Raw genomic sequence first — 20,982 nt, 5'->3', positions numbered from 1 at the left:
CTGTCGCATTTTTCTACACTTTCCATTTCAGGTCCAGTGAATGTGGGTATTCGTTTACCGTTCTCTTTCCTGAGGTTCTCGAGGTTGAACTGCCAGTTTTCTGTGACCACCAAGGTCCGCAGAGTAACTAGAGCCAGGGAAGAGAACTTCATTCTAAGAGCCTCAACAGGTTAGAGGCCGCACCTCACGATGAGGGTCTTTAAAACCCTTCGCAGGAGAACCTGAGTGCACGGACTTTGAGGGCCCCCCTCCCCCGCCTTAGCACAGCTTAAAACCCCGTGGCAACCGCTCTCCCCGCCCCGGTCTGGCGGGAAGTCTTCCGTAGGCAAGATTCGGAGTCCACCGCGCCACCGCCGGGGTCGGGGTCACGGGGACGGGGAGAAAGGGCGCAGCACCGGGCACCCGACCAGGCCAGGCCCGGACTTCCCCCGAACCCGAGCTGCCCGCAGGGACTCGCCCCGCCCCGGCACCCCGGGCGCCGTCAGCAGTCGGCGCCGAGGCCCGTAATGACGCGCTAGCGCGCCCGGCACTCTGCGCAGGTCTGCTGTCGGCGGCTGGGGGACGGGGGGACGGGGGGACGGGGGGACGGGGGGGGCGGGACCCGCCAGGACCCGCCCTCGGTCGTCATCAGCCCGCGCCGACGCAGGAAGTGACGACGCTCCTGGCGCGCGCCGGGCGGTTTCTTCTCAGGCTCCGGGTCCGGCGGCGGCGGCGTAGGGGTGAGTGGCGGCGGGCCGGGCCGGGCGGGGCGGGGTTGAGGGGGGCGCGGCCGGCTCACCTAAACTCTCGGATCCCGGCGGGCCTCGGGCGCGTGGACCGGGGCGGGCGACACTCCCCGCCTCCTCGGCCATCTCGCCCGGCGCGGAACTCGGAATGGAGGAGGCGGCGGGCCCAGCAGCTCCCCGAGCCAACTTCTGCCGGGCCGAACCCCGGGCTAGCGGGACTGAACCCCAAGAACCGGGAACCCGCGCCCTGGTCTGCGAGCGCGCTCTCGGAGCAACCACCCAGGCCTCCCCGTATCCCGTGCTGGGGCTGCAGCCGTCCGGTGGGCCAGTGGCCCACGCAGACCAGGTCGTCTTTCTTTTTTTTTTTAAATTTATTTTATTTATTTATTAATTTATTTTTGTCTGTGTTGGGCCTTCGTTGCTGCGTGCGGGCTTTTCTCTAGTTGCGGCGAGCGGGGCTACTCATCTTTGCGGTGCGCTGGCTTCTCACTGCGGTGGCTTCTCTTGTTGCGGAGCAGGGTCTCTAGGCGCGCGGGCTTCAGTAGTTGCAGCACACGGGCTCAGTAGTTGTGGCTCGCGGCCTCACTAGTTGGTGGCGCACGGGCTTAGTAGCTCCACGGCATGTGGGATCTTCCCGGACCAGGGCTCGAACCCGTGTCCCCTGCATTGGCAGGCGGATTCTTAACCACTGCGCCATCAGGGAAGCCCCCAGGTTGTCTTTCTAATAAATCCTCCTGACGGCAAAAACAGTGCTTGGTGAGTGCCAGGTACTGAGCTACGAGCTTTACCTGGGTGATCTCGTTTAATCCCCATTGATGCTGTCATATAGGGGGTTTTCTTACCGTTTACGGAATGGTAAGCTGAGATGAAGTAACTAGCCCTGTACAGCACAGGAATGACAGCAAAGAGATTGGAATCCAAGTGGTCATTTTCCAGAGCCCATCACTCTTTTTTTTTTTTTAATCTTTCTTTCTAGTTTTTCAGTTTTTCTAAAATCGAAGTATAGTTGATTTACAATGTTGTGGTAGTTTCTGCTATACAGCAAAGTGGTTCAGTCATACATGTATACACGTTCTTTTTTATCTTCTTTTCCGTTACGGGTTTATCACAGGAAATTGTATATAGTGCGCTGTGCTCTGCAGTAGGACCTTGTTGTTTATCCGTCCTGTGTATAATAGTTTGCTTCTGCTGACCCCAAACTCCCAGTCCTTCCCTCCCCCTCCCACAACCACAAGTCTGTTTTCTATGTCTGTGACTCTTTTTCTGTTTTGTAGATAAGTTCATTTGTGTCTTTTCTTTTTTTTTTTTTTGGCCACGCGTGGCTTCTGGGATCTTAGTTCCCTGACAAGGGATTGAACCTAGGCCCCAGCAGTGAAAGCGCCGAGTCCTAACCACTGGACCGCCAGGGAATTCCCATTTGTGTCATATTTTAGATGCCACATATAAGTGATATCACATGGTATTTGTCTTTCTCTTTCTGACTTAGTTTACTTAGTATGACAATCTTTAGGTCCATCCAAGTTGCTGCAAATGGCATTATTTCATTCTTTTCTTTTAATTTTAATAATACATTTTACTTAACCCAGTATTTCTAAAATATTATTATTTCACCATATAATGATCAGTATAAAATTATTAATGAGGTATTTTACATTTTTTTACACAAAGTCTTTGAAATCCAGTGTGTATTTTATACTTAGAGCAAAGCTTAATTCAGACTGGCCACAGTTGAAGTGCTCAGTAGCTACACGTGGCTAGTGGCTACCATTCTGGACAGCAGTTAATTTAAGGTGTGAATTCTATACACAGTTATAATCCCAGACAAGTAGAGGTCATTTCCAACTGTACCCATGGACAAATTGATAGTGAATTCATGTTTGGAATATTAATTGTATAGCATTTGGACATGGAAAATTTATTCTTGAATTATGAATAAGTGGTTTAAGCGAACCCGATTATTGCATATTATTACATGCAGCTACTGAAATAGGCACTTCCACATATTACCACATTTAATACTTTCAAAAAACCCCTGGCAAAGGATCGTTATCGAGATTGAAACAGTAGACCTGTGCCCAATATCCACTTCACCCTTCTTCTAGTTTGCCTTTCTGAAAGGCAGAGAGTGGAACGCTGAATGCTGTGTTTCCCAGACTCCCGTGAAACTAGGGTTCTCAATGTGATTTAGATTCAGCCAGTCAGATACACATACCTGAGATTTGAAGGCTGGAAGTGAGGCAGAGACTGCATTTGTGGGGGGGGCGCATTTTTGCCATTTCTACAGGCACATGAACTGATTTTTTGGCAGCAGAATTAAAGAGACATGCCATTGTCCAGTCTCTACCTGTGGATATTGAGAAGCAGGGCCCTGGGCATCCATGTTGCTGGGGCAGAACAGAGCAAATACAGCATGGCTTTGGAGTCAGTGGCAGCAGTGGCAGTGTCTTTCTAATTAAGTGGACTTTTGAAAGTTGTGGTTTCCCAAAGATAGCCGTAAATTCTGTGTGTCCTAGAACATTCTGCATCCTAATGGGGTGCTCTGGTGGTCTTTGAGCAGTTGTCTTCCGGTTCCAGTCCCATCCTTCCAAACTCTGGGGTGCTGGAGCTGGGGCTGCTCACTGCGTCTCCGCTTCACCATCTGGCGCCCGCATAGGTTCTGCCAATAGGAGGTAATAGAGGCTTGTCTTGGGTGTCCACAAGATGAGTAGATCTCCACACCTGCCCACCAGGGTCTGGAAAGTTTATATAGAGGCCTTAACGGGGTTCATGCGCACATGTAGTCCGAATGGTCTCAGTAACACACTGCTCTCTCCGGGCAGCGTCCTTGAAAATGTATTTCATTCCTTTTTATGGCTGAGTAATATTCCATTGTATATATGTACCACCTCTTTATCCATTCATCTGTCGATGGACACTTAGGTTGCTTCCATATCTTGGCTATTGTAAATAGTGCTGCTATGAACATGGGGGAGGGGGGGTGTGTATCCTTTTTAATTATAGTTTTGCCTGGATATATGCCCAGGAGTGGGATTGCTGGATCATATGGTAGTTCTATTTTTAGTTTTCTGAGGAACCTCCATACTGTTCTGCATAGTGGCTGAGCCAACTTACATTCCTACTAACAGTGTAGGAAGTTTCCCTTTTTTCCACACCCTCTCTAGAATTTGTTATTGATGGCCATTCTGACGGGTGTGAGGTGGTACCTTGTTGTAGTTTTGATTTGCATTTCTCTAATCATTATCGATGTTGAGCATCTTTACATGTACCTATTGGCCATTTGTTTTCTTCTTTGGAGAAATGTCTATTTAGGTCTTCTGTCCTTTTTTCAATTGGGTTGTTTGGTTTTTTGCTGTTGAGTTGTATGAGCTGTTTGTATATTTTGCAAATTAAGCCCTGTCAGTCACATCGTTTGCAAATGTTTTCAGCCAGTCCGTAGGTTGTCTTTTTGTTTTGTTTACGGTTTCCTTTGCTGTGTAAAAGTTTGTAAGTTTGATTAGGTTCTCTTTGTTTATTTTTGCTTTATTTCTGTTGCCTTGGGAGACTGACCTAAGAAAACACTGGTGCCATTTATGTCAGAGAATGTTTTGCCTGTGATCTCTTCTAGGAGTTTTAGAGTGTCATGTCTTCTGTTTAAGTCTTTAAGCCATTTTGAGTTTATTTTTGTGTATGGTGTGAGGGTGTGTTCTAACTTCATTGATTTACATGCAGCTGCCCAGCTTTCCCAGCACCGCTTGCTGAAGAGACTGTCTTTTTCCTATTGTATATTCTTGCCTCTTTTGTCAAAGATTAATTGACCATAGGTGTGTGGGTTTATTTCTGGCAGAGCCCATCCCTCTTAACAAAGATTTGTACTGAAACGCTCAAAAGTGGCAAGGCAAAAGTGTTCAGAAACAGCATAGCATCAAACCACAGTTTGCTGTGTCCTGACACAGTTTGAATTTTTTGTCTTTTTTGCAGTGTTTTAACTCAAATGGGTGATGAAAAGGACTCTTGGAAAGTGAAAACTTTAGATGAAATTCTTCAGGAAAAGAAACGACGGAAGGAACAAGAGGAGAAAGCAGAGATAAAACGCTTAAAAAACGTAAGCCATGTTTTTTAAGTAAGTGTTTTTTTTAAAGGAGATTTAATTTCTTTGCCCTCATTTTTCCATTAGAACAACGCTTCTTCGGTGAAGTTCTTTTGTACTTCCAAATGTCGCAGGTGAGCCCAAAATCTATTCTAAAAATTAACAAAAACATTCAAATACTCAGTTTACATTGACAGCAGATCGATAACATACTAAAGCTGCATATAGATGACCACAGCTACATGGAAAATAAAGTATTTTGAACCTAAAATCACTAGTGCGGTTGGGCTTGTTTTTCTCATTTCATCATTATATTCTTGACACCATTTCCAAGTATTTTTAGTATAGTAGGAAGCTTCCTTGAAATTAGTATTATTGTTTTACACCTTTCTTGGTTTGCCTAATAACATAGGAAAACTTTAGTAATTTGATAAGGGGCATTGAAAGAAATGCCTCTTCTGATAAGTTTAGCAGCAGACCTTTCTTACGTATTTATGAGTGCTTTTTGAGATACTGTAAAGTATTTGGTGTATAAAATATGCTTTAAGGCTCAGTTCTGGTTAATATAAATAGCTAACATACTTGTCAGAGTTTAATGTCCCTTGTCATATACACTGGTGTTAAATTTCTCAGGTTCTGGGTTACAGAGAGTTATATGAAATTCTAATGTCACGGGATTTGAATGAAAGTTTTTTATATTTTATAACATTGGTCCACTCAAAGTGTGTATGAAAGTTTGTTTTCGGATATTGGCAAGGTTTGAGTATTACTAAAAATAGGCTTATCTGTAAGGAAAATTACTTTCTCCTTGCTTCTTAGTCTGATGACCGGGATTCCAAGCGGGATTCCCTTGAGGAGGGGGAGCTGAGGGACCACCGCATGGAGATAACGATAAGGAACTCGCCGTATAGAAGAGAGGACTCCATGGAAGACAGGTGAGAGAGTGTGGCCCTGGAGGAGCCCACTGGCTGCAGGTGCACTCACCTGAGGAGACAGGCTGAGCCCCGTGACAGGGCCGTGGTCCTGGCTGGCCCTTCTCAGTGTTATTTTGAAAGTTTGAGGTCATGACCTGAGGTTTACCTCTAGATTGAAATGACTCTTGTGTGGTGTCAGTTACCAGCTCTCCCCTCTTCTTAGGAAAAGCCTGAGCGTGTGTTCCTTTCTTTGTGATCATTCTGCAGTGAAGTGAACACCATTCACATGGTACATTTAAAGTATTCTGCTGTATGTTTGTGATGATTTGTATAATTACTGTCTAAAATTATCTACAAATAAACCAAAGTAGCTGATGAAAGATACTTGGAGCAAGGCCTTGAAGCAGAAACGGTCCTGCCGAGGTCTGTATGTCCTGACGTTTCTTCCCGTGCTGTGCTTCGTCCTCACTTGTTTTCTTCTCATGTCCATCATCAAGCAGTTAAAAACAACATAACCGGAAATTAAGGCAAAAAGGCATAGGGTATGAATTCTCCCAAGATTTTGGTTATATAATCAGTTGAAAATATTGTTAAATGACCTTTTGAGATCATTAAGTTTGATTAAAATTGTGGGACCTTTTTTAACAACTTTATTATGGTGTAAATGACAAACTGCACAGATTTCAGGTGTGCGGTTTGATACGTTGTTATATACCTGTAAACTATCCCCACGACCAAGATCATGAATACCCTAAATGTTCCTCAGAGAGGCCTTTTTGTTCCATGTTTCACACTGATTCCCCACTTAACACTTTCCATCTGAATCTGTATTTAATACACAGTTTGGGCTTAGGTTTCATAATGAACATCATCCTTTAGCTGATGGTTGAGATTCACCTGTCTGTTCTGACCCTTCATCTGTCTGGGTTGAAGACACTCCACGATACCCCGGTGCTCCTCACATTACTTTCTCGGGCGTGATGTAATGCTGTGGTGTCTTATTTCAGAGGAGAGGAAGATGATTCTTTGGCTATCAAACCACCCCAGCAAATGTCTCGGAAAGAAAAAGCTCATCACAGGAAAGACGAAAAGAGGAAAGAGAAACGCAGGCATCGTAGTCATTCCACAGAAGGGGGTACAGAGCATTTGCTTTCTTTTGTGTTGTGTTCAGATGTGGTCTCGTTCCTATTTCATGATCTACTGTCTTCTCTAGAGCACAGTTGAAAGCGAAGAGAATCAAATTTTAGCTAAAAAAATTAATTTATTGTAGATCATTCTGAATAGATACTTTGTTTTCCTTCTGTGTTTTCTTCTGTGTGTTTCCCCCTCATTGCATTGTTCTGGGGTAGTTTGTCTACCTACAAAACTGTCTTAATTCAACAAGGGAAAACACAGTCTTCAATGCTACACTGCTTTAACTAAGGAACAGATGCTTGATAAAACTGAAACAATGGGTTTGATCTCATACCAGTATTAAGAGCTTCTTAGGGGTGTTGGGAAAACTGGGCCTGGGGCCTGATATAAATCTCATTGTTAAACTCAGTTGGCTAACATGGTGTATTATGTGATGTAGAAACTAAAAGGAGATAAGCTTTGTCCTGTATCCTTTACAAATGGTGATTTCTTTTTAAATCGTGAAACTAATACAGTCTAATCAGTTTATTTAATACAGAAAATTAGAAAGAAAGATGGAGATCACAGTTCTATTCAGTGATAATCACATTATTTTTGTTTTTTTCTTAACTGGAGGCTTACTGCATAGAGTTTTATATTGTCATCCTTTTTTTTTTTTAACAGAAAGTCATGATTGTTTCTCCAAGTCAATGATTAGATATTTTTTCTTTTCTTCACTGGGTATTTTTAAGTTGAGTTTCTGGAGGTTAAGTTTCTTCGTACGACATGTCCTGTTTCCCACTAGGGAAGCATGCCAGAGTGAAGGAGAAGGAGAGAGAGCACGAGCGTCGGAAGCGGCACCGAGAGGAGCAGGACAAGGCCCGCCGCGAGTGGGAGCGACAGAAGAGGAGGGAGCTGGCGCGGGAGCACTCCCGGAGGGAGAGGTGAGGCCGGCAGCCCGAGCGAGCGGGGTCCTGACTGCTGGCGGTGCCCCCGCCTCAGCCTGTGAGATGGGCTTGCAGGGAGGGATGCGGCTGGACGGAGCTGGGGGTCCAAGAGGAATCGAGAGGCGAGGAGCAAACGTTTGGGCTGGACATAGAGCAGTGGGGGAAGGAGAGAGAGTAGGGAGGGGTGGCAGGTGGCTGGAGGAGGGGAGCGGCTGTCCACACCCGAGCCCGGCGCCCCTGGGGAGAAGGGCGAGGGCTGCTGTCCAGACCTGGGTGGAGCCATTCTGGGGGCAGCCAGTCCCCGCACATGAGTCCTGAGGCAGAGTCAGTGCGGGGAGGCCAGGGGTGTGGGCGATTCCCCGTCTGCTCACTCGGCAGGTGTGTGCTGAGCACCTGCTCTGCACCAGCTCTGTTCCAGGGGGCCTTGTCCAGGAAGGACCAACAAGATGTGTTGCTTAGGGTTGTCTGGGGTCGCAGCAGAAATAGACTCTGGTTCTTCCAAACAAGAAACAAAACGAGAAATAACAAAGGCAATCCCAAAGGCCTTGAAATGGCCCGGGAGCTGGGACACCAGACTCCTGGGCCTTTGTCTCCAGGTGCCTCTGTGTGGGCTTAGAGTTCCAGGAGAGAGCGTCTGTTCACCCCGGATCTGTTCTGCGTGGCCCAGGTGTGAATCCTAGGGCCACCTCTGGGTCCTGCGGTCATTTCCAGAGAGAGCGTGAGAGCTGGGCTGCTCCACGGAAGGGAAGTAGCAGGCTGGAAGGTGCTCACACTCCCAGCAGCCGGGGCCGAACAGAGGGCAGGTACAGCAGGTGTGAGGAGAGCCTTCGTTCTCAGGACTCAGGGAGTGTGAGAGATGCAGCTGGGAGGTTGGGGTCTAAGGCCACTGTGAGGGCAGCAGAGCCTTCAGTGTCCTGGCTGCTGGCACATGACACACCCACGTTTGCTAAGCCCTGTGCTCTGTCCAATGTGGTCCAGTCACACAGCTGTGCAGACAAAGTGGTGACCCCATGGAAGCCAAGCTTGAAAATAAAGAGCACATGGAAAAATGCAGCAGTGGCCACATTGTACAAGGGAGACAAGAGTTCACAGGGTTATTAGCCCAGCGGCTTACTAAACAGCAACAACTGGGAGGAAAAATTCAAGTGCAGGGTTGCTGCAAGATGTTACCTGGAATGTCCAGCTTTCAACAAGAAGTTTTGAGACATACAAAGACATAAGAAGGTTTGACCCCATATTAAGGAAGAAAGACATAATAGCGTTTCCAGATTTGGCAAAGACTTGGAAGCAAGGAACTTGAAGATGGAGCAACAGACTTCATGCCTTCTGAACACAGAGAGGAAAGGATCTTCAATCTCAAGATCTGTGGGACAGCATCCAGTGTACCAGCGCGCGTGTGGCGTGTGGGAGGGATGGGGGGCACAGAGGTGGCTTTTAAATAATGAGTACTTCCCAAATTTGACAGAAACCGTTTTATCTTCCGAGAAACTCAGTGAGCCCCAGGTAGGATAAGTACAAAGTCACAGTCACACTGGGGAAGCTAGTGAGAAATTCATGAAGGGCAGCAGCGAGCGGGGTGCTTCTCATCAGAAACGGGGGGGCCGCAGGCAGGAACCCGGCCAGCCCGGAATTCTGTATCCAGCACAGCCAGCCTCAGAAGTGAGGGACAAATAAAGGCCTTCCCAGGTGAACAGAGGCTGGGGGACAGGTGGACACAGCACTGCAGCCACAGCTGCGGGACATGCGTCGCCCCAAGAGCTCCTGGGATGAGTTTTCAACAGAGACCGTGTGCCAGGCCGTGGAACAAGTCTCAAATTTAAAAGAATTGAGGCCATACAAAGTATGCCCTCTTATCACAGAAGAATTCAATTAGAAGTTAGCAACAGGGCTTCCCTGGTGGCACAGTGGTTAAGAATCCGCCTGCCAATGCAGGGGACACGGGTTCGAGCCCTGGTCCGGGAAGATCCCACATGCCGCGGAGCAACTAAGCCCGTGCACCACAGCTACTGAGCCTGCACTCTAGAGACCGTGAGCCACAACTACTGAGCCCGTGAGCCACAACTGCAGAAGCCTGCGCGCCTAGAGCCCGTGCTCCGCAACAAGAGAAGCCACTGCAATGAGAAGCCCGCACACCGCAACAAAGAGCAGCCCCCACGCGCCGCAACTAGAGAAAGCCCGTGTGCAGCAAAAGACCCAACACAGCCAAAAATAAATTTATATATAAAAAAAAGCAACAGAACGAAACCTGGGGAAATCCTCAAATGTTGGGAATCTAACAACCCGTTTGTGAAAAACCCATGGCGCAAAGAAAAAATTATAAGGAAAAACAAAATATTTAGAACTTTTTTTTTTTGGTCACGACGCAAAGCTTGTAGAATCTTAGTTCCCTGACTAGGTATCAAACCCAGGCCCCAGCAGTGGAAGCGCCAAATCCTAACCACTGGACCACCAGGAAATTCCCTGAAAATATTTTGAACAAGATGAGAGCAAAGACAATGTGTCAAAACCTAGGGATGCAGCTCCAGCTGTGCTTAGAGTGAAGTGTTTCAGCTGTAAGCAGCTAAACCAGAAAGCAGAAAAGGAAGTTGTCCAATCAATAACCTAACCTCCTACCCAAGGAAACCAGAAAAAAAGCAAACTCATCCCAAAGCAAGCAGAAGAAACGTTGGGAGATGCAGAGCAGGCAGAAGCAGGCTTGGGAGGCCGGGGGCGGGGGGCGGCCGCGGGAGGTATGATCAGTGGGTGCTGGGAGTGTCCTGAAGCCGGCTTGTGATGGTTGCCCGATTCCAGGGATGTGTTCAGAGAAACTGAGCTCGCTGGTTGAATTCTATATGTAAGTTATACCTCCACTTTTTGTTTGTTTGTTTGTTTTGCCATACTGCGCGGCATGAAACCGAAACCGCACCCCCTGCACTGGAAGTGCGGAGGCATGACCACTGGGCCGCCAGGGAGGTCTCCTTCCGCTTTTATTTGGGAATAGTTTGGGTTCAGTGGCATTTATACAATAGTGTGTGGAGCCCAGTAGCCTTGGTCCGGCCCCTCCAGTGGTGACGTCTGTTGGGGCAGCACTGGCGGCCCTGGTTGCGCGCTCACCGTTTTTCGCTTGTGCTCCTTTCTGTGTGTATAACGCTGCCTTTTTTGTTTAACGTGTTCGCTTTTCAAGTTGTATTTGGACTTAACCCTGTAGGGACCTGAGAGTTAACAGACTGATGGGTTTCCACTCTTTGGCGTCCGGTGCCGCCGACCCCACGTGTTTCGGTCACTGGTCACTATTTCCTGACCGCCGCACGACAGCTGTTCCCAGGAGCCGCAGGGCGCCCGGCCCAGGTCTGTGGCTCCCCCGCGCTTCCTCAGGTGGGCTCTCCCACCCCTTGGAGGCCCAGGAAGACTTGGCTCCTGGTAGAGGTGGATTTACATTGTGTGCACGGAGGGAAATCCTCTTGGCGAGTCTCGGTAGAGCTGCCGAGCAGAAGGTTCTGGAGCCAGTGGGGTCTGTGCCCCAGGCAGCTGTTACCTCCTTGTAACAGCACTTTCTGCCGTGTGACTCTTTAGGAACGAGGTTCCCAGGACGCGCATGCGTGTATGTTCTGCTTTTCAAAAGCTCTTTGAGGGTTGAACAGCCCGGAGAAGTAGTTTATCAATGCGAGCAAAAGCACTGGGGGCAAAAAGGAGAACTTCCTGTTTCGGGGGTAAATGTGGCGTGTGCTGGTTGCAGGGACCGCCTGGAGCAGTTAGAAAGGAAGCGAGAGCGGGAGCGCAAGCTGCGGGAGCAGCAGAAGGAGCAGAGGGAGCAGAAGGAGCGGGAGCGGCGCGCCGAGGAGCGGCGCAAGGAGCGCGAGGCCCGGCGGGAAGGTGGGGGCGGGGCCAGGAGGTGGGGCGAGGGGCGGGGCCGGCGAGACGTAGGGGCGGGGCCCAGCGGGGAGGTGGGGCGAGGGGCGGGGCCGGGCGACCCTGCGGCTCCTGGGGTGTGGGCTGTCTGGCCCAGACAGCTGTGTCTGGGGTCCACACACTGGGGGTCAGGCCCAGGCTGGAGAGGTGGGTTCTGGCCCCTGCCTTCTGACCAATAGAGAGCAGCCTAGAAAGCCCACCTGGGTCCTCTGGTCGCTTCCTGTGCTCCATTCCGGTGCTGTAGGCGAGTGTTCGCCATGGGAAAGGGGGCTTCCGGCACCAGCTCCTTTCTGTTCTCGTGCGCAGTGTCTGCACATCACCGGACAGCGAGAGAGGACTATGGCGACAAGGTGAAAGCCAGCCACTGGAGTCGGAGCCCACTCCGGCCGCCTCGAGAGAGGTTTGAGCTGGGGGACAGCCGGAAGCCAGGTGAGGCCGCACAGCGCTAGCTGGGCCAGCGTGCGGTGGTCTTTGCGAGGGGCGTCTAGCACAGAAAGTGGCTGCTGCTTCACGTCACGATGCGCTGAACGCTTGCGTGCTGTGTGAGAGGGACTGTGTATGAAATAAGTGTACCAGCTGAAACGCTTGTTACTGGTCCTTTGAAGCGTTGTCTTCCTCCCAGGCATCTGGGTGAGCGGTTCCTCGTACAAACCGAAGTTAGTTTTCGTATGACAAGCGCCATCGCATCTTGTTAGTTTAAAGCATTTCCCCACATTCATCTTCGATGGTTTGTTCCCTAAGTAAAAGAAGAGAAAGTGGAGGAGAGAGACCTGCTGTCCGACCTGCAGGACATCAGCGACAGCGAGAGGAAGACCAGCTCAGCCGAGTCCTCGTCAGGTAGCCGCTCGCCCGGCCCCGCCCAAGTCCGTGGCCACACGGGGGCGAAGCTCACTGCTGGCCGTTTCCTTCCTACAGCGGAATCAGGGTCAGGTTCCGAGGAGGAGGAGGAGGAGGAGGAGGAGGAGGAGGAGGAAGAGGGGAGCAGCAGCGAAGAGTCGGAGGGGGAGGAGGAAGAGGAGGAGGAGGAGGAGGAGGAGGAGACCGGGAGCAACTCCGAGGATGCGTCCGCACAGTCAGCCGGTGAGCACGAGTGCCCGCCCGCCCGCGGTTTAACCCCGTAAGAGCGCAGAAGCTACAGGTGGGTAGTTTGAAATCTCAGTAGAAATATATCCAGAGTGAAAACGCCTGGCTGTCTGGGACTTACACGAGGCTCCCGAGTCGACGACATAGGGCGCCCCTTGCTTCCCTGTCGGCTGAAGCGGACCGCGCTCTGCTTGTGGAGGGTCTGAGCTGACACCTGTTTCTTTTACAGAGGAAGTGAGTGAAGAAGAAATGAGTGAAGAGGAGGAGCGAGAGAATGAAAACCACGTCCTGGTTGGTGAGAGGCCCCCCGAGTGGTGGTTCACCTCTTCCTCATCTGCCCCTCACCTGGGTGCTGACCCACGTTTGAGTCGTGAGTGGGGCAGCGACCTAAGAAATAACCTTTCTCAGAGGCACGTCGTGCCCCGGGAGCTACAGGGAGCGCCTGGCTAGTGCGTCCCAGGACCCAGCTGGCTCGCGGGGAGCTGCTTCCCCCAGCACCCTGCACTTGGCCGCTTGGGCCCGTGGGGGCTGGCGTCCCTTAGAAGGGACAGTGCTGAATGAGCGCCATCCTGAGGGTGCTGGGCTCGGACACCAGGGGAGGCTGGGAAACGCCAGCTCGACTCCGACCACAGGGCCGTTGCTGACCAGGGGCTGCGTGGCCTCCGCAGGCAGCCAGGCCAAGCCCTCTGGCCGGTGGCCGCAAGTTCTGGGCGGGCCTCGGAGCTCGCAACCAGTCAGTGGCTCACAGTGGTCCCAGCCCGGCCAGTGGCCCCAAGACACGGTGCCCTCTGTCCAGGGCGCAGCCCGTGCCTGGCCCCCCGGGGCTCTCAATACGGCTTCTTCCTGCACTCGCTGTCCCCCCCCGCAGAACGGGTGGGGTAGCCACGCTTGCTCGTTCTTGGTTCATAATTGGGTTGAACTTCTGAAGTTCCAGAGTCACGATTTGACCGCGATTCTGGAGAGAGCGAAGAGGGGGAAGAGGAGGTGGGCGAGGGCACCCCGCAGAGCAGCGCCCTCACCGAGGGGGACTTCGTGCCCGACTCCCCAGCCCTGTCACCCATCGAGCTCAAACAGGAGCTGCCCAAGTACCTGCCAGCCCTGCAGGTCAGGTGCCCTCCCCGCCCCAGGCCTGGCTCTGCTTTGCTGCTCGTGGACGGGGCCGGTTGCTGAGAGCAGAAGCTGGGTCCCACTGCGGGTTTCTGTCACTGGGTGGGCCCGGCCACCAGCCTCTCACGTGTCCCCGATCATGGTCCGGCCTCTTGTCCAGCAGTCTTGGGGGGAGGACAGTTCCTGCGTCCGCAGCCAGGACGCCCGCCAGGGGCCCCATGTGGAGGGGGCGGGCAGCCTGGCGGGCGGTCAGCTCTGCGGTCACTTCTGCCTCGGCCTGGGCTGAGTGGGCACCTGCCCCCCTCACCTGGTCGCTGTGCAGGGGTCGGAGGGCAGTGCTATGAGTCAGCGCACATTTTCTGTTGGGAAAAGTCCGTAACAACAATGCTGGAGGGAGGGGGTTGGAGAGGGCAGGTCTCCAGAGGGTGAGCGGCCTCAGGTGCTCCAGGCGCCCCAAGGCTAGTGGCCCAGCCCCAAGTGCCGCCCCAGCTCCTGGGGGTTTCCTGCGCCAGCTGGGGGTGCAGTGCACAGGGCCACCCCTGTCCCAGCCTCATCTTAGGATGAGGTGGCTGGAGGTGGCGGGGTGGGGGGTTGCCCAGGGCCGGCTTCCGGATGAAGGGGCACGTGCTCACTGAGGCGAGGAGAGCGTTCCCAGGCCGCTGCCCACGCGCCCTGCGGGCCCTCCTGACACGTACAGGCGGGGCTTCCCTCTGGGGTGTGGCCCCGCTGCCGCGCCCTCATGCTGGCGCTTCCTCCCAGGGCTGTCGGAGTGTGGAGGAATTCCAGTGCCTGAACAGGATCGAAGAAGGCACTTATGGGGTGGTGTACAGAGCTAAGGACAAGAAAACAGGTGGGGCGAGTCCCAGGATGGTCCCCCAAAGGGAAGGGGTGGTGTGGCGCATGGACCGGGTGGCCCAGAGTGCCAGCCAGCACCACGGGGCGCCGGCACCTTCAGCGTCAGGGTCACTGGGTATAGTTCCCTACTATCCTGGTTGTCGCCCCTCCCCTGGTGCTGGGCCTTAGCCTTGCCTTATCTGACCGGTGCACACCTGAGCAGCTGGCCCCTTGGCGCCTCCAGAGGCCAGAAGTCGGCCTGACCACGAGGCTCTGTGCTGCTTGCTTGCAGCCGCAGGCAGGTGTGCGCCCTTGGCGGGGCCTCAGAGAAGCAGTCGAGGCCCTGAGCACTGGGGGGAGGCCGGTTGGCCATGTCCCGTGATCGTGGGGGAACAGCGATGAAACAGGGAGAACGTGTGGGTGGAAGAATATTTGCTCAATGTTGGTCTTCACGTTGCTTTCTTTGCAGATGAAATCGTGGCTCTGAAGCGGCTGAAAATGGAGAAGGAGAAGGAGGGCTTCCCGATCACATCGCTGAGGGAGATCAACACCATCCTCAAGGCGCAGCACCCCAACATCGTTACCGTCAGGGTGAGGCCGCCGGCCCACGCACCTCTGCCCCGCGGGGCCCCCACGTGCCACACCCCGGTGGCCGTCGCACTTAGGAGGTCCCTGCTGTCGCCCAGTGTCTGGGCCCTGGGATTTCAGGTCTCTTGGGAGAGCCGGCAGTGGCAGGGCTGGCCTGGGACCCCCAGGCCATGGGACCTGCTGTGGTTTCCTAGGAAATCGTCGTGGGCAGCAACATGGACAAGATCTACATCGTGATGAACTACGTGGAGCACGACCTCAAGAGCCTCATGGAAACCATGAAGCAGCCTTTCCTGCCGGGTAGGGCCTGACTCAGTCCCGTTGCTGTGGCCCTAGACCCAGATCCCCCTGAGGGACGTCCTACACTCAGGTCGCCTGGGGGCGGGAGTGCTGACCTTGAACTCTGACCCTGTCGCACTGGGTGTGTGTGAGTGCCCGGGTGCCGGGTGCCTGGAAGCTTGGTGGCTGCTGAGGCAGCCGATGACCCCGGGGACCAGCCGCGTGCTGACCTGTCGCCATCCAGGGGAGGTGAAGACCCTGATGATCCAGCTGCTGCGTGGAGTGAAGCACCTGCACGACAACTGGATCCTGCACCGAGACCTCAAGACGTCCAACCTGCTGCTGAGCCACGCTGGCATCCTCAAGGTGAGCCCTGGGGGCGGCTCGGGGGAGGGGCCGGCTCCCAGGCATGGAGTCGTCCACAGCCCGCCCTCTGTCCTCACAGGTGGGGGACTTCGGGCTGGCGCGGGAGTATGGGTCCCCTCTGAAGGCCTACACCCCGGTGGTCGTGACCTTGTGGTACCGTGCCCCTGAGCTGCTGCTCGGCGCCAAGGTGAGTGTGGGTGTGCAGGAGCCTGCCCTGGGCGCGCTGACCCGCCAGCCCCCTGAGTGCTTCCTGACCCCTAGGAGTACTCCACGGCCGTGGACATGTGGTCGGTGGGCTGCATCTTTGGGGAGCTGCTGACTCAGAAGCCGCTGTTCCCTGGGAAGTCGGAAATCGATCAAATCAACAAAGTGTTCAAGGTGGGTGCCCCTGGGGACATGTGCAGGCGCCCGGGCCAGGTGCCTCTTCCCTGCAGGGCCCAGCTATTTGAGACGCCGCCCTGTTTTAGGACCTAGGGACCCCCAGTGAGAAAATCTGGCCCGGCTACAACGACCTCCCCGCCGTCAAGAAGATGACCTTCACCGAGTACCCGTATAACAACCTCCGCAAGCGCTTCGGGGCTCTGCTCTCAGACCAGGGCTTCGACCTCATGAACAAGTGCGTCCCTCCCTGCGCCCCGCCCTCAGCCCGCCTCCTCCCCGCCCAGCTCCGCCCCTGCCAAGTGCCTTGTTCTCCCAGGTTTCTGACCTACTTCCCTGGACGGAGGGTCAGCGCAGAGGACGGCCTCAAGCATGAGTATTTCCGCGAGACCCCCCTCCCCATCGACCCCTCCATGTTCCCCACATGGCCCGCCAAGAGCGAACAGCAGAGGGTGAAGCGGGGCACCAGCCCCCGGCCACCAGAGGGAGGCCTGGGCTACAGCCAGCTGGTGAGGGGCGGGCTGGCGAGGGGAGCGGGGTCCCCGAGGCGGGGTTGGCCCGGCCGGGGCCCCACGAAGCCGCTGTGTCCACAGGGTGACGACGACCTGAAGGAGACGGGCTTCCACCTCACAACCACGAACCAGGGGGCCTCGGCCGCGGGCCCAGGCTTCAGCCTCAAGTTCTGAGGCTCAGAGCCAACCCTGGACCCACCTTGGGGAGCGCCGACCGCTGAGGCCCAGCTGGGACAGCGGCAGACACTGGAGGCGGCGTCTGGGTCCAGACCCCCGTCCTGCCCTGACCAGGTGCCGCCACTGCCACAGGGCTGCCGTGGACGCGACCTCAAGTCTAGGACTGGCTGCTGGCCTCGTGGGGTTTTCCATGTTTTCATTTTATCTTGGCTTGTAAATTTGTAGAATTAAATCACGTTTTCCTTGCCGTGGGAGGAAAGGCTGTGCTTTTTCAGATGTATCGGACTTGCCCTGCGAGGAGAGGGCGGGCATCCGTACACCCGCACACACACACTCCGCCACGGTGACCGCCAGCGGCCATGCCAGTCGGGTGCTGGCCGTGACTGGGAACAGAGCTGCGGGGGGTTTGGTACTTCTTAATCTTCAGGCTGCTGCTCCAGCACCTTCCTGCCTCACCCAGGGCCCCAGAGCCAGGCGTGCGAGCTCGCAGCCACAGCAGGTTTTTGTACAAGGTGGTTACGTGTTTTAAGATGTAGTAAAATATTCTTGGAGGAAGGGTCTGGCATTTCCTTCTTTAAGCGGCTGGTCCTGTGCTGGGTCCTGGGCCTCCTGGGTGGGGAGCCCCCGCCCCTACACTCGAGGGAGGGGTGAAAGGCAGTCTCTGTGGGCTCAGCTCTTTGCAGCCCGCAAGTCCTCCAGCTACGGTCTGGCTGGACAGGGTGTTGTTTGGGCAGAAGGGGACTTGTCACTGCCCGGGGCCCCCAGCTGCACCGAGCTAGTTCCTCCTGCGGGCACCCCCAGCCTCCCCCCCCCCCAGCCGCCCCCGCTCACCCCACTCCCTTCAGGGAGGCCTTGCAGCCACAGGGCCCACCCCCTTCCCAGCCCTGAGCCCACGCGAGACCCCCGGCCCCACTGGCTCAGCGCGCTGGCCCTGGTGATGCTGCGGGCACCTGGGCCTCGGGTTACCCACCGTTCCCAGGCCCGGCCTGGAGAAGCCCCTCTCGGCCTGTCTCTGTGGACGGCATCCTCCCTGCAAGGAACTGGCTGCAGGCTTCCCCACCCCGTGGGCCAAGACTGGCCGCCCACCCTCCCAAGAAAGGGCCAGGAGACTTGAGAGAGAAAGTGCTTTATCAGCATCCTCAGCCCTGCGGGCGGCGCTCAGCTCCGCAGGCGGACGCGCCAGGAGTAGGTGCTGAGCACGCGCTGCCGCCGGCGCACCACGCACGTGTAGGTGCCCTCGTTGATGGCGTTGGCGATGATGCTCAGGTGCGCGCCGCCCAGCGCCAGGTAGCCGGGGTAGGAGAACTCCAGGGGCTCCTGGTCCTTGTACCAGCTGCGGGGAGGGCGGAGGGCTGGCCAGGGTCCCGAGTCCCCCCGCCCACCCTCGGCGCCCAGGCAGGGTCACTCACTACACTTTGCCTTTCTTGTGGAGGATCTTCTGGCCGCAGCGGAAGGTCACATTCCTGCCCTCGGGCACCAGCCGGGTTTTGGTCCTGGGGGGCGGCGCGGTGGCAGCCACGGTGGGGAAGGGGAACTCTGCTCGTACGGGGTGGGGGGGCGGAGGCCACATCAGTACCCGGCGCCCTGGCCAGACGCAGGCCGGAGAGGCCCAAGCTCACCGTAGCAGAAGTCGCAGCTGCTGGGACACAGCCTCTTCATGAGCCTCTGGCGGGCGTCGCAGAAACCTCTCCGCGCCCAGGACGCGCACACGAACAGCCGGTCCAGGCAGCCTGCAGGGGGGGGCAGCCTGGCCTCAGGGCCCGCCCGCCCCGGTCCCTGGCCCCGCCCACCCCGGCCCCTGACCCCGCCCGCTTCGACCCCGCACTCACCGTAGAGCCGGTGCAGCCCCCACAGCTCGTCCTGCGACAGCGCCTTCCAGCCACGCAGCGTGGCGTTGAGGTGCATGAGCGCCCGGCCGTGCTGGGAGTGCATCAGGCCCAGCGCGTGGCCGATCTCGTGGGCCGCCACGTGCACCAGGTCGGTGAGCCACACGCCTGCGGGCCCCGCCGGTCAGCGCCCGGGACCCGGCCCAGCCCTCCGCCGCCCCCCATCCCCCCGCCCGCCCGCCGGCCTTGCCCCAGAGGCCCGAACAGCTGCTGCAGTGCCGGGAGCCTCCCTCGGGCAGCCGTGGGAAGATAAGAGTGTTCCAGGCTGGCGAGGCGGTGAGCTGGCCCCCAGGAATGCAGCTCCAGCTCCGGCTCCAGCGGTGTGGGGGGAGGGGGCTTCAGGGCTCCCGGAACCCAGGCTTACGACCTCCTCCCAGCCTGCCCCTGCCCGCCTCCCTGATCCCAAATCCCAGCCATGACCCCCCCAAAGCCCTCCCGCTGCGCCCGCCGTGGTGCGGGGGCCCCACGGGAGGCCAGGCCGGCGTCACCTTTCTTCCAGCTGTAGCGTGTGGGGCCCAGGACCCAGTACTCGCTGTCGTCAAAGTGGATGCCGCCGTGCGGGGGGAAGAAGGCGTGGGCCAGCTCGCCCGTGGGGCCGTCGAAGCAGTGGTGCGTCGGGGAGACCAGGCAGTCCGTGTGGTTGACCGGGTAGAAGCCTGCAGGAGCACGGGGCTGAAAGGGGGCCTTGGGGCGGGGCGGGGGCGGGGGCACGGCGCCCACCTATGCGGAAGTCGCTGGGCTGCTCAGGGGCCACCTCGCGGAAGCTGAAGGGGGACACGTCACTCCACATGCGGAAGGCGGCGGCCAGGCCCCGCCGGGTCTCGCTGGGGCTGAGCAGGTTCCTCGGGAAAGAGAGGATCCTGGGGTGGGAGTCATGGTCAGGGGTGGCAGCCAGGCAGCACCGGCCCCCCCTCCAGGGCCAGGGTCGCACCTGTACGTGAGGTTGAAGTGGTCCCAGCGCAGCCGGGTCGGGGTCAGCGTGTAGCGGCGTCTGCGGGGCGCCGGGGGGTGCGGCGGGCCAAGGCTTGGGGTGGCGAGCACACCCGCGGTCGCGGGCACAGCGTCTCCCTTCGAGGGAAGCAAGTGCCCCGTGGGGAGGCAGCAGGGACTGTCCCCAAGCCCCAAGCCGCGAGGAAAAGGGCCTCGAAGGCTGGGAGGGCGCGCGCTCCAGGGAGGGACTCTCTTTTTGTCTTTCGGCATTTTCTGGTTTTCCACCCCGAGCCAGGGTTACTTAACAGCCAGAAAGAAAAACGTTACTAAAAACAGGCCAGGTCGGAGTGGGCGGAGCTGCCGGTAGATGCTGCCCCCCGCCCCCCCATCAACGGACACGGACTCGCCGACTCAGGCCCGGACGCGCAGCCGGGGCCGACCCGCCCGCTCCCGCGCCCGCTCTCACCTGCTCTGCGCTCGCCACGGGCCAGTTCCCCAGGGCCCCCGGCCGGGCCAGCAGCACGAGCGTGGGGAGGAGGCACAGCGCGCCCAGCACGGCTCCGAGCAGGCGGGCCCGGTCGTGGGCCCCCGACGCCGCTGAGGGGACGCAGGCCCCGCGGCCCATGGCGCCTGCGGACTCGCTGTCGGGGCTCAGGCGGCGGGGCAGCGCGGCGGCGGCGGCTCGGGTTACAGCCCTGAGGGGGAGGGCGCGCGGCTGCCCCGAAGGGAACCAGCTGGCCGCCTGCTGTCGGGAGCACCCCCGACACCTCCAGCCTGGGGTGCGGGGACCCGGGCCTATGGGTCGCTGGCGGTGGCCTGGGCAGGGCCGACTGGGCGGGGTCACTTGGCGGGGGTGGGGGTGGGGGTTGCGAGGAGGGCCCCGGACGCCAGGGAAGAGACGGACACCGGGGGCTCTGGCTTAGGCAGGAGTGGTCAGCCGGGTCCCCAAACTCGCTGGGAGTTGACTGACTTGGCAGCTTTTCTCCCAAACGGAGTCCCCCAGGACACCGGATGAGACCCGGCAGTGGGACCTCCATCCTGGCCAGCTCGGGACACGTCCCCTGCAGGCGTTGGCTGACAGGGACCCCGCGAGAGGGGAGGGATGCGACGGGAGGGGACGTGGCAAGTGAGTATCGGGCTGAGGAAGAGGGAGAAGGAGGCGCCTGCGGAGCAAGGCTTGGGGTGCCAG

General features: G+C 56.4%; 2 protein-coding genes across 5 annotated transcripts; one reads left to right on the top strand and one right to left on the bottom strand.

The window, feature by feature from the left end:
* Positions 1-624: 624 nt before the first annotated feature.
* Positions 625-17,224, top strand: LOC118899290 (cyclin-dependent kinase 11B). 4 transcript variants are annotated; one of them, XM_036860782.1, is made up of 20 exons: positions 625-719; positions 4,683-4,806; positions 5,611-5,726; positions 6,713-6,840; positions 7,624-7,762; positions 11,481-11,617; positions 11,960-12,082; positions 12,395-12,490; positions 12,569-12,733; positions 12,966-13,031; positions 13,665-13,840; positions 14,603-14,693; positions 15,147-15,268; positions 15,460-15,565; positions 15,789-15,910; positions 15,990-16,097; positions 16,172-16,288; positions 16,378-16,526; positions 16,608-16,797; positions 16,882-17,224. In XM_036860782.1, exons 2-20 carry the CDS (start codon positions 4,696-4,698, stop codon positions 16,972-16,974), a joined length of 2,355 nt encoding a protein of 784 aa, XP_036716677.1. In that variant the 5' UTR covers positions 625-719; positions 4,683-4,695; the 3' UTR covers positions 16,975-17,224. The 4 variants fall into 4 exon arrangements, with proteins under 4 accessions (XP_036716677.1, XP_036716659.1, XP_036716670.1 ...); XM_036860764.1 differs by having other exon boundaries at positions 12,966-13,106; XM_036860775.1 differs by lacking the exon at positions 625-719 and adding an exon at positions 810-1,071 and having other exon boundaries at positions 12,966-13,106.
* An 863-nt stretch (positions 17,225-18,087) lies between these two features.
* Positions 18,088-20,592, bottom strand: MMP23B (matrix metallopeptidase 23B). The gene is made up of 8 exons (XM_036869551.1): positions 20,260-20,592; positions 19,795-19,931; positions 19,584-19,723; positions 19,352-19,519; positions 18,807-18,971; positions 18,597-18,707; positions 18,387-18,513; positions 18,088-18,310 (listed from the first exon to the last, which is right to left on the bottom strand). The coding sequence occupies exons 1-8, from the start codon at positions 20,416-20,418 to the stop codon at positions 18,136-18,138; spliced, it is 1,182 nt and encodes a 393-aa protein (XP_036725446.1). The 5' UTR covers positions 20,419-20,592; the 3' UTR covers positions 18,088-18,135.
* Between the last annotated feature and the right edge of the window lie 390 nt (positions 20,593-20,982).

This window comes from Balaenoptera musculus, chromosome 1 (assembly GCF_009873245.2).
Source record: "Balaenoptera musculus isolate JJ_BM4_2016_0621 chromosome 1, mBalMus1.pri.v3, whole genome shotgun sequence".
Classification (NCBI taxonomy): Eukaryota; Metazoa; Chordata; class Mammalia; order Artiodactyla; family Balaenopteridae; genus Balaenoptera; species Balaenoptera musculus.
The sequence above is the reverse complement of the archived record's forward strand: the minus strand, read 5'-3'. Positions and strand labels throughout refer to the sequence as shown.

Bases quoted from the DNA above. Each gene is read 5' to 3' on its own strand.
- MMP23B (XM_036869551.1), bottom strand. From the start codon at position 20,418: ATGGGCCGCGGGGCCTGCGTCCCCTCAGCGGCGTCGGGGGCCCACGAC. The intron at 18,972-19,351 runs GTGACGCCGGCC...CGGGGCCCGCAG, and splicing joins ACGCTACAGCTGGAAGAAAG to GCGTGTGGCTCACCGACCTG. The intron at 18,311-18,386 runs GTGAGTGACCCT...CCCTCCCCGCAG, and splicing joins CACAAGAAAGGCAAAGTGTA to CTGGTACAAGGACCAGGAGC.
- LOC118899290 (XM_036860764.1), top strand. From the start codon at position 4,696: ATGGGTGATGAAAAGGACTCTTGGAAAGTGAAAACTTTAGATGAAATT. The intron at 15,566-15,788 runs GTAGGGCCTGAC...GTCGCCATCCAG, and splicing joins GAAGCAGCCTTTCCTGCCGG to GGGAGGTGAAGACCCTGATG. The intron at 15,911-15,989 runs GTGAGCCCTGGG...CTGTCCTCACAG, and splicing joins GCCACGCTGGCATCCTCAAG to GTGGGGGACTTCGGGCTGGC.